The 12,321-nt window shown below is 43.4% G+C and overlaps 1 protein-coding gene across 1 annotated transcript in view; it reads left to right on the top strand.

Moving 5' to 3' along the window:
• Positions 1-8,098: 8,098 nt before the first annotated feature.
• LOC147624685 (uncharacterized protein At4g28440-like) overlaps positions 8,099-12,321 on the top strand; it is a 43,638-nt gene continuing 39,415 nt past the window's right edge. The window contains exon 1 of the mRNA XM_086819709.1: positions 8,099-8,390. Within this exon, the coding sequence (XP_086675835.1) occupies positions 8,156-8,390 (235 nt within the window). The 5' untranslated portion in view covers positions 8,099-8,155. The remainder of the gene's footprint in view (positions 8,391-12,321) is intronic.

Here is a 12,321-nt window from a genome sequence, read left to right as displayed (position 1 = left end):
TACAGGCTATCCGCCAACACCTATCCTATGACCCCTATCCAATCACAGCATCCATGCCGAAATAGAAAGAATTAATGCCAATGGTAGGGTAGCGTACTCTCTGGAAGAATGTGGTAATGTCCACAAAGCCGGCAAACCTACAACTACAAGATTTGCTAGAGATCCATCTTGTCACCTACATGATAGCATATTGTTATCGTCGTAGGTAGACGAAGAAGCACCCAATGGAGACAAGAGGTGGGTACTCAAAGATAGACATAGATGAAGCTAAGATGTTACATATCCGTAACGCCGCTACGGGCATTACCACAAGAGGGAACGGCCTCTGGCTCACCACCCAGCCATAGAGGAAGAATGAGGATTGCCCCTCATCCCCCAGGCTATATAGTGTGTGGCCTGCCATCCACACTAGCCTGGCCGTCCATGACTCCGCATGGGCGTCCTCTCCCATTGAACCCCGGACATGGCCATCCGGTCTGCCGTCGGTCACAGGCATTACAGCCTACGTGACATTACCCCCCCTTTAAGAAGAGTTTTCGTCCTCGAAAACAAACTGGGGAAACCTTTTGGAAATTGCACTACGGCGTTCCCAGGTTGCCACCTCCTCATTCCTATCTGTCCATTTAACAAGTACCTCCTGGTACACTTTATGTCGGGTTTGTCTGTCACGATACTGTAGAATCCTTTCAGGTTCATGTGGTATCTTTGGTGGCTCTATCAAGTCCACCAAAATATCTGGAGAAACTGCGTTCTCTAACCCGTGAACTGATTTCTTCAGTTTACTGACATGGAAGACAGGATGGACTTGAGAACTCTCCGGTAACTCAAGTTTATATGCTACGTCCCCAATCTTCTTAAGGATTTTAAAAGGACCACAATATCTTGGAGAAAGTTTATCACATTTTCTCGTTTTTATGGTTTCTGACTGCGCAGGAACCTTGAGGAATACAAAGTCACCTTCTGCAAAGGTCACCTTTTTTCGTCCTTTATCCGCATAAGTTTTAGCGTGATCCTGAGCGATACGAATGCTCTCTCGTGGGGCTCCGAGCATATCATTCATATCTTCATGGAAATCCTTGACAGATTGAATCTTCTCCTTTTCTAGGCCTACAGCCATCGGAGATCTCGGCTGGAATCCATACATTAACATGAATGGTGTCATCTGTTGGTAAATTCTCCGATTGAACAAAAGATATGTCTGTCTCCGAACACTCCAGTTCAGCCCCAGACTTTGAGTTTACTTCTTAACACTCCGGTTAAGTCAAAACTCACCAGATACAGTAAGATTTACCACTAAGCTCTCCGGCTTAGCCTCCTATCCTAACTCAGCCCGAGTTTATGTACACTACATATGTCGGATCCGATATTAACAACAACCAGGCTCATCTGGAGTGAGATACTACTCACTATTGCCATGTAAATCCTTATTAAATCCTAGAAATGCTCCACTCATTCCCCAGGGGTCATACGACTTATAGGGTTTACACGCACATGAACTTTGTAAGCAAAATAGCCTGTCTTGCAATATTACAATTGCTTATGTAGGAAAGTAATATATTTCCCAAATTCATATGGTAGCAACTAAAATGTGCTCACAATCGCACACTTATGTTGAACATAGGCAAGACTACGCTTGCAAAATGCTATAGGGCGTCCCCCATGCATGAAACTGTCCAACCAACTAGTCTTACTGCTAACCTCTAGATTTAGATCACTCCGGAACTAAATCACTTTGTTAGCACTAGTACACCATGATGGTCTTGCTACCTAGAGCTTCTCCGAACTCTCTAACTGGGTTTTATCCCAACTTATGGCTATATTTGGTAATTTTTAAAGTTCAAATTTTATCTTGCACACTTTATCACTACAGACAAGTGTACATACAAACCTGCCAAAGAGTCAAGTTACATGCACAAGCCTTGGCGTCCCATTCCACCAAGACTATAATCGATTCCGTGAGAACTTGATGTCCCATACCATCAAATTACCACCAAACCAATTGATGTGACATAACAAAAGGCTCTTTCTCCCCTCGAAAGATCACCACAAACTCTCGAGCAGTGGGATGTCGACGCATGGCAATAAAAAGAAGAGAAAACCATGCTAATAAGTTTAATAACAGTTCTCTTCGATCAACTTCTATAAGGGCATTGAGCATTACATCTCAAGACTATACCCCTTCAGATTTACCTTTGATTTCTACAAATCAATCCTAAATCTGCTATTATTATCTAGGCGTATACTAATCCTTCAGATTAGTACTCCTAGATAAACCATTCAATTGAGTATTGCTAGCAGCACTGCTAGCCTCTTTATCCCAAGTAATACACACCTTTTAATAAAAAAATAAACAATTAATATATATATATATATATCCGCCGCCCGCTGGCTGCTAGGCTGGCCGCCCGTTTCATTTTTAATAAAAAAATGAATAATTAATATATATATATATATATATATATTTTGTGGCGTTTGCTGGGCTGGTGGCTGGCCACCGCCGCCCCTGGCTGGCCGGCGTTGTGGCTGCCTGGCCGCCGCTGCCCCTGGCTGGCCGGCCGACGCCGCCGCCTGGCTGGCTAGCCGCCACCGGCTGGCTGCCTGGGCTCTACGCCCCCACCCACTAGACGTGGTCTTCGCCACCAGCCGCACGCCTGGGCTCTACGCCCCCACCCACTCGTCGTGGGACTCTTCAAACTCTTCAACGCAACCGTGGGGCTGGTGTCCGCCCCCCCACACACACGCTTCAATCGCAAACAGTGGGGCTGGTGCCGCCGTGGGCTCCTCTTCGCCCCCCACGCACAGTAGTGGGTTTCAGCAGTCATTGTGGGGCTAATGTTCGCTGGGGGCTGCTCTTCGATGTTCGCTGGGGACTGCTCTTCGTCCCCCCCCACACACAATTTTTCCAAAATTTTCGTTCCAGACAAGCTCACGATTTAAGCTTCAATGATAATTAAACGAAAATTTTTTCGCAGATAAGCTTCAACGCAGGAAAACAAACGAGAAGCTTACCTCCAATATGCTGTGTGTGACAGGGAGAGAGAGAGATAGAGAGAGAGAGAGAGAGAGAGAGAGAGAGAGAGAGAGAGAGAGAGAGAGAGTTCTTCCCTTCCATTCTTCCATGGCTGCCTCCCTCCACACCCTCCATTCGAGATAAGGGTGAGAAGATTGTGGATGAAAACCATCGAGTGGGCTCCAGTCCCCCGTTCACGCGTGGACTCTCACGATCCCCTCGAACCACGCTCTGATACCAGTGTTACATATCCGTAACGCCGCTACGGGCATTACCACAAGAGGGGACGACCTCTGGCTCACCACCTAGCCATAGAGGAAGAATGAGGATTGCCCCTCATCCCCCAGGCTATATAGTGTGTGGCCTGCCGTCCACACTAGCCTGGCCGCCCATGACTCCGTATGGGCGTCCTCTCCCACTGAACCCCGGACATGGCCATCCGGTCTGCCGTCGGTCACCAGGCATTATAGCCTATGTGACATAAGATAAAGATAAAATATTTTGAGACCAAACCAGAATGGTGAAAAGAATTCCTCACCATTCTTGGGTACGGAAGCATCCATATGTGGTCAAACTCGACGTAGCACAAGTGGACCTGCTGCCTGTGGATGGACCCATTATATACTGAATTGCCCTCTCCAACCCCACACGATCCCCCAAGTGCTTTTGATCCCACAATTTATCATTTCAGGGGGCCCTCTACTCTACACCACCACCATTTTGATAGGATGACCACCCCCACTAAACCTCAAGCTTATCCTTCAATGACCCCTCATCCCCATAAGTCTCAAGGCCAACTCGCACCCTTTTGCATCATCTCAGCTTGGACTTGCCGGGTACCCCTCCCATGCCATCCTCTCTACCAAGATCCCCCCTTAGAGAGGAATCACCCCACAAGCCCTTTCTCATAACCTCTTCACCATCATCTCATTGCTAGTTACAACACTTGGTGAGGTGCTCAGTGGCATCACACAACTTTGACTACATGACCAAGACCATTATGCCCTCCACCTCTTCTTCTTCAATGACCACATATATAAGTACCACAAGAAGGTACAATAGGGAAGAAGACATCTTTTAAAACTAGAGGAAACCCAATTGGTCTTTAATCAGTCCATCAAACCTTCTTATAGGTTGGAGGGATCCATTGGATGTTTACACCTTTGTAAAGCCCTAAATAACCTCATGTACCATATCATCCTTTATGGGCACCCCTTGGAGAGAGACCTTCTATATGACAAGCTAGAGCTCCTCCCCAGTATCCAAAAGTACCTCATCCATCTCAACCATGAAATATATGTCAAGAAGAACTGTAACACCTAGAAGAGATTCTCTAGTACCACACTTACGCTCACACACTACCCAGAACCTGCAAGAAGCTACATGTCCAATTATGTGGCATATCCCCTTCTAAAAGAAGCATTGGGTGGTATACTGCAAAGCACCCAATTACCAAATGATTATCGGGCTCTACTTCCTAATTAAGTGTCATTGGTCTTGGGAAGGCCAAGAAGGATACCAAGGGAAAGATTCTCCATAACTTTTCATTCATCCCCCCTCGGTGGGAGAGATAGAGCAAATCACTAAAAAGTGGATGATCCACACCATGAACCACTTTTACAATATGTATGATTAGGTTCTGGACCTAACCATCATCCCCACCATATCAGCAGGTTCTTCAAGCTCACCAAGAACCTTTTCCATGCCTTTTCATAGTGTGGATAACACTCCCATTTGCAGTCCATGGGCTAGCCTTTGACATCAACCAAGGCCCACTGTGTAGTAGATCTTTGGATACTACAAAAATAATGGAGTAAGTAATAGAAAATGCATTAATATCCATTAATAAAAAGCTTGTTGTCTGAATTGTAACTATACACTTGCTTCATTCTTACATTCTCTCTTACATCTTGCATTGTTAGCACAACCATATATATGAGTCACATAGTTATAATGTAGAATGTCCTCTTGGGATTAGAAATGACAATTGGTATTAACTCCTAAGGTATTCTAAAGATACAATTAACTATTGGTATTCCCAATGTTACCTAAGCTATTGGTATTCTAAAGATATGATTAACTATTGGTATTCCCAATGTTACCTATTAAGCTATTTCCTAAGCTAACACCTCCGTCAACCTAGTGGGTTGTCCGCCCCGTGGACAATGGTTGGGCCCAATTGCCAACATGATAAGAAATAACATAGACGAATTGGCCTAATCTAGATTTATCTTGTGGGTGTCTAATTATAACATCAATGATATGAGCATTTGGATAAAAAACTCCATAAGAATGAAATTGATCATGACGATAATTGGAAAAGGAATTTTGTCGATGATGTAGAGGTAAATGATCTAGTTGTGGATCTCTAAGGATGCTTTAGACTTAAGTGCTCATACCATATGGTTAGGTAATGGAAATGCAACCATTTGTCCAAGTGTGAGACCACTTTAAAAAGCGGAGTAGCAGCAGCTAGGAGTTGGAGGATTTTGACAAGATTTGGATGCACCCTCATGTTGTCATATTAGATGGATACTGAGTTAAGGGGGTTGAACATCCCTACTAAAATGAGTGAACCATTTGTACAATTTTTCAAATTTGTGGAATTGTGCTTGAAATAATTTAAAGCAAAATGTTGAGCAACACTTGGTTATTTCTCTTTCCAACAACAACTGGACCAAATTTTTTAGCATATATGCTAGCTCTTTGAACAAATGTTTTGAGGATTTTAAGTTTTCCACCTCCTCTTTATGCATTATGACCACATAAAGAGGATCTACTCTTTATACTCATTGAGCTTTTCCATTGCTATTGGGAGCTCTACACTTGACTGAGATTTCTTTTTTTAAGATATTTACTTTTTGTCTTCATCCAACTTTTGTTACTCAATCATTTCAGCTTGGCTTTTCTCAAGTTGTTTGTTTATCTACTTCACCCTTTATATATAAATCAGGGCTTGCTCTCTAAACACACACAATTCTTGATTTATGGGAAATAAACCATAACAGTAGATGTTTATATTTCTTGATTTGTTCTCATCTCTTTGCTTGTTGCAGCTACTACCATCTTTGCTTGCTCTACTATTGCTTGCATTACAGTTGTTTTCTATGTTATGCGACCTTTTCTATTGCTGCTTTTTTTGCTTTAGCCTTGGCGCTCCCAGTGACATACTATTATTTCTCCTGTTGTCCATATGTAGAAATTTATGGAGGTGCTATCCTAGGGTTTACATGAATACCCTTGTACATCAAATGCATATGAGGAGCAATAGGGTTTAGATTCTTCAACTCCGCCATAAGGTGATTATGTAGAAGGGTAGCCCATGAGATTGGTTTCCCTTTGTTTGCCAATAAAAAAATCCCCTTGGCCTTCTTAGACATGTATGTTATCTTATCGGTAAGCATTAACATCTCTATCAAAAACCTAAATATAGCATGTTCTGGATTAGAGTGGTTGGATTGATTGACTATCTTATGGGTAAGCATTAGCATCTCTGTCAAAAGTCTAAAATGTAGCCTAGTTTGGCAAACCCAATCTTTGATAAACATCACATGTATCTTTTAAGATTGTGGGCCACTATAATCCGGCTTAAAATACATTCTGGCCTATAATTTCCTCTAAAAAATGTCCTCCACCCATTGATCCCTTGATATGAGCTTCCATAAGCATAGCCCGTTGTTCATGATATTGCACATATCTGTGAAGAATATGATCAATACACATTTTGCATAGCTAGTTAATAACCACCATAAAAGTTATACTCGAGGGTGCTACCCACCTCCAGTGGTCCCAGTTCATGCATTTCGAAAAAATTCATTCTGTAAGGAAAAACAACATCTCATCATACCAATCCAAGGGTATGGACACTTCAAATAAATATGTATCTGGAACCCCATCTAGTGGTTTGCCTGTGTTAATTTAGGACCAAAGATCTAGAGAGTGTATGCTGATTTTCATGTGGTTTATCCTGAATGAAAAATTCAGTTCCTACAATAAAATTATCCAATGGGCCATTTTCTTGCCAACTTTGGATTATTAATAAAAAATAGTAATTCTTGATTATCCACATTAAATATAAAATGGCTAAGTAATATCAGAATTTATTTACTAAATAGATCATTCCAAGAGCTTCTCTCCCGATGACGAGGAGCTCTGCATTGTACAATATCTGATTGGCATAATAAATTGGGCAAACCACCCCTCATCAGATTCTTGTATAAGCACACTCTTGATTGCCACATCTAATGCATCAATGAACACATGAAATGGTTTGGACCAATTTGGCAGCTACACAATTAGGGCAAGAGCCAACATGAGTTGCAAATAGTGAAAAGCCTTTCGACACTCCTTTGACCAATCATAATGCACATTTTTCTTTGTTTGTAGGTACATTGGATAAGCCACATCAGCTGAAATTTGTAGAAAGCGACTATGCCACTAGATCTGACCCAAAATCGACCAAGTCCCTACGATTTGAGGGTGCTATTAGTGCTTTGATTACCTCCACTTTCTTAGAATCTACTGCTATTCTAGCAATGGACACCACATGTTCTAAGAGAATTGGATTGGCCACCTTGCACTCTGAAGCACCTGCACATCTTAGACAAGCTAGACGAGCACCAGCGAGACGATCGATCTCCACTAGTTAGTCGCAAGACCACCATATAAAATAGACCAACATTTCCAAAAGAGGTGCAAGGCTTCTTACATGGATTTTTTACAAAGTGGGAATAGGGTGCTAATATTTAACCATTTGCCAATTCGATTTCTTTGTGGGAGCTTAATGTGCATTAATCTCCACATCAACAAGTTGAAACGGGGTATTTCAATCTCTTCCAAGCCCAAGGGGCGTCTCTAGTTGGGGGGTCTTCTAGGGCTCCCTTTTTATCTTCTAAATATTTGGGTTTTCCTTTCAATTATGCAACCACCTATTATTATTGGAGCGGAGAACAGTAAGCATAGCCTCTGATAGAAACCTTTACACAAGCTGTGATGTAAATATATATAATATCATTTAATATCTTTTGTCTCCACAGTAAAGTACAATTACAATTCTCTCTCAAAAAACAAAAACAAAAATCCATGTCTATCTAATTAGATTTTAACGAGGGAAAGTTGTGGGGAGGAGAGAGAGAGAGGAGACAGATGGCTGCGGTACCCAACTCTAAGCAGAGGCAGACTTCTTCTTCTTCTCCCATCAAGGTGGAGGAGCTGCGGCCCGGCACCTCTGGCCACACTCTAGTCGTTAAGGTAGTGAGTGCGAAGACGGTGCTGCAGAGGAGTCGCCCGGACCTCCCCCAGCAGCGCCACCTCCGATTGGCCGAATGCGTCGTTGGCGACGACACTGGCGTTATCATCTTCCCCGCCCGCAATGAACAAGGTACCCTTGCGCTCTCTCTCTCTCTCTCTCTCTCCATGTGAAATGTTGCAGATCCACATATATATCAGTCAACCCCAGATTTAGAAGAGATCTCTTAGAGGGCAGAACAATGTATATACACGTATGTGTGTGGACATACACATACATGCACATTTATGTGTACCATATAATATGCATACTCGGATCACCCATGTATGTGAACATACACACATATATGTATACTAAATGATACTCACATTTTGATCACTCATACCATTTATGCACATGTATGGTTACGTTTCCTTTGAGATCCTTCCATTACTATATCGCATGGTGCCTACACATGACAAAGCATCATTGGCATGCACTTTTTTTTCGGGGACATTGGCCTGCACTTTTTGTGAGCACTTCAAATGGATTTTGCAAACACTGCTGTCATGTTACTTCACATTTAAGAAGCTTAGAGGGGACTTAGTTTCTACATGTAGTGGGTTTCGTGCTCTGCTGGTGGATAGGAACAAAGGGAATCCTCATAAACTGCTGGTTAAACTGCATGGGGTTTAACATTTCATGTGATTTCAAATTTTGTGCCTGTGATTTGGGTAATTTTATGCCCTATGAACTTTGGTCTACAAAGGAATCAAGGAATTAGTTTGGGGTTCAGTTGTTATCATAAGGATAAAAGATCTGGGTGGTTTGATCTAGAACAATGAGATGGAAGTGGTGGTAGAGTTGATAAAAGGGAATATTGGATGACAATAGAGGAGATTATTTTGGCACATGTAGTGCACGAGAGAAGAGTCTTTTCTTTCCCTACAAGAAAGATACATGTTGTGCATGAGAGAGGGAAGACTTTGTCTTTTGTATGTGAGAAAACTGTGGGGCCTTGTACTTGTTTTTTCATGATAGAACATAGTAGTTTTTTCTGTTTCCTCTCAACACACAGCCACACCTTGGACTTTTTGTGTGGTTCTTTGTCCTTTCAAAGCTCACAGCGGCATTGCAAAGAGGTCAGAAACTTGATTCGATGAGGTGCGACCCCAATTACATAAGACATCCTTAGAATGCACGACATGATATTACTCCTCCTGTGGAGCATTGTAGAGTTATGGTTGAATAAGTTCAAATTAATTTCGTTGCCTGTAAAAGGTCCACGACCTGTCCAAGACAGTCGGCCACCTCTAGCATAAACAAATGCAGTCGGCCAGCATCAGAGGTCCACCTGCCATCACAGGACTGCCCCCAAGCCACAGAAAAAATGGGAAAAATGGGGGAAAAATACGGGGAGTGAGGAAAAATGAGAAAACACCTACAAAGGGCGGGCACACCCACAACAGAGGCCCTGGTGTCTGGTAAAGACAGGAGATGAGGGCTATAAATAGCCCCCCTTGCTCTATGTTTTATTCATTCAACCCACTAGGGGTTTGAGTCAGTAGGAGTCCTAGTCTAGGGCAGAATTTTGGGTGTTTTACCACCTTTTCAAGAAGGTAGCCAAGGGCTGCAGATATGTACCTTTTTGTACCATAGTATATACTGAATTTCCAGCACTTCTCTCTCTTCTCTCTACTCTCTCTCTACCTGCGTTTTTGCATCAGATGGTGCGTTTTTGCATCAGAAGGTTTCCAAGAGTGTTTAGGGCTGAAAGAAGACTCCCCAGAGCTTCCGCGCGTTACATTGGTATCAGAGCATCAGGCTCAGCAAAGCTAAACACTGATTCAGTCCCAGATGATGGTGTACAGGTCCAAGGTATAGGAAAGTACACGGATTCGAAGCCCAAGGCGGGAACACAGATCGGGAAGAACTCCCAGGAGGTTTGTTGGTGGTGTTCCACAGTGCCAGATGGGGATGGCAGTTCCGTGAGCCAGATAGGTTCTCAGGTAACGGTCCCAAGGGAGGTTGATCCTCCAAGGGTGATGTGAGAGTGCCAGACTCAGTTCCAGGAATGAAGACCAAGACGGTGTTCAGAGTCAGGGCAGGAATGGATTGTGGACTAGAGGAAGACCAGATGCATAGATCTTCATCAGAGACAGAGTGGTTTGGAGAACAGACCGGATTTTCAGAGAAAAAGGTTTGCCAGGGATGGATGATGACAGAGGGACTTCGGGACAGGATTGGGATGATGACAGTCATCCAAGAGCAGGTTGGATTCCCGTCATCAAGTTTAGAAGAGGGGGATGTCATGTGCATCATAGATGCCATGGACATTCTCAGGGCTAGATCCAGAAAAGGCAACCAGATAAAGAGTGTGGTGTAACATCTGAGGTGGACATGGAGCAGGACTTGGAGCAAAGCATGGATCAGAGGGCTGTTGGCTGCAGGACAGAGGATGCTGGCTGCCAGAAGGGCTGTCGGCTGATGTCAGCAAAGTGTGGGCAGCAGGCGCATCAAGAACATCTAGTCGGCTGCATTAAATGGATTTTTATGAACTTGTAACTGGCCGACCAGCAGTCGGCCAGTTCCCCATGTAGTCCAAGGGCTATAAATAGCCCCCCTTGCTCTATGTTTTATTCATTCAACCCACTAGGGGTTTGAGTCAGTAGGAGTCCTAGTCTAGGGCAGAATTTTGGGTGTTTTACCACCTTTTCAAGAAGGCAGCCAAGGGCTGCAGATATGTACCTTTTTGTACCATAGTATATACTGAATTTCCAGCACTTCTCTCTCTTCTCTCTACTCTCTCTCTACCTGCGTTTTTGCATCAGATGGTGCGTTTTTGCATCAGAAGGTTTCCAAGAGTGTTTAGGGCTGAAAGAAGACTCCCCAGAGCTTCCGCATGTTACAAAACCAAAGTGCGGTAGACTAGCAGTCACCCTTCCACTTGTAGTCCAGATATGAAAACAAATTTGATTGGAGCTAGAGTGCCCCAAATCTGAAATAAAACCGACACCTGTTGGCCCCAAAGCTTGGTGCCCCTTGCGGTATTTCTTTATTCAATTTCAAAAATATGTAAGACTGAGTACAACAAACCCAGCCAAGAGAATACACCTGTATGTCCAATCTGGCAGCCCACAATACTTCTTAGCACAGAGGATTCACACACAGATCTGTGTCTCAAAGCAACACTCTGTGCTCCCCTCTGATCAGCCAAGACCATTTAGCAGGACAGCCTTGAGCATACATCTGGCATATCTCATGCACATGATTCAACAACTCAGCACAAACATACATTCACTGTCCAATCTCTGTTTCCACCCTTTTCAATCTGCCATACCCCTCCTCTCACAAGGGGCCAGATAGCACAACTCTGCAGCAGACATGTACAATGGCATCTCACAACAACAAGAGATTTGAAAACTCTAAAGTGCATGGTGTGTCATGTAGATCCAATGCAAAATTTCCATGCATGGATTGCATGAAATCTTGAAAAAGGTCAAAGGATGGAAAGAAAAATTAGATTACAAAGACGAAAGGAGGGTGCCCCAACTCATGACTAACTTATAATACACAAGGGAAAATTGGCCTACTTGGATCCAAAGTGGGATCCTAGTCTAAAGATACCCTTAATAAGGGTTCACTTTTGCACTTTACATGCCATGGTAAGGATAAGTTGGTATATACAAGTACATGTGTTTCGCCTATAGGATACAACCATAAAGTGATGCTTAAGCCAATGGAAAGAAAGATAGATGAACAAGTTCAGAGCTTACCAAATCAGCTCGTGGTTTTGCACTCGTGGGACAGTTCGTACCAGTCTGCACTTGACAACGACTGTCTGTACTCTTTCCCCTGCAACCACTTGACTATTGCACCAAATAAACTCTGATAGAATCCCACGTGTAGCTGGCTGCTGGAGATGCACCGCTTTACTGTCCAGAACTGACAGGTCAACGCCGGCCTATACTTGTCCGTACAGCACAGCAGAGTCTGACTGTACCTGTCCATACAGAGCTGTAAGGACTGTACTGCAGTTGCCTAAATTAGCCTGCTGTACCCGACTGTACCTGCTGTACAGTTT

Source organism: Cibotium barometz, chromosome 25, assembly GCF_041138505.1.
Source record: "Cibotium barometz isolate CiBa-2024 chromosome 25, ASM4113850v1, whole genome shotgun sequence".
Lineage (NCBI taxonomy): Eukaryota > Viridiplantae > Streptophyta > Polypodiopsida > Cyatheales > Cibotiaceae > Cibotium > Cibotium barometz.
Note: the sequence above shows the minus strand (reverse complement) of the source record. Positions and strands in the feature narration are given on the sequence as shown.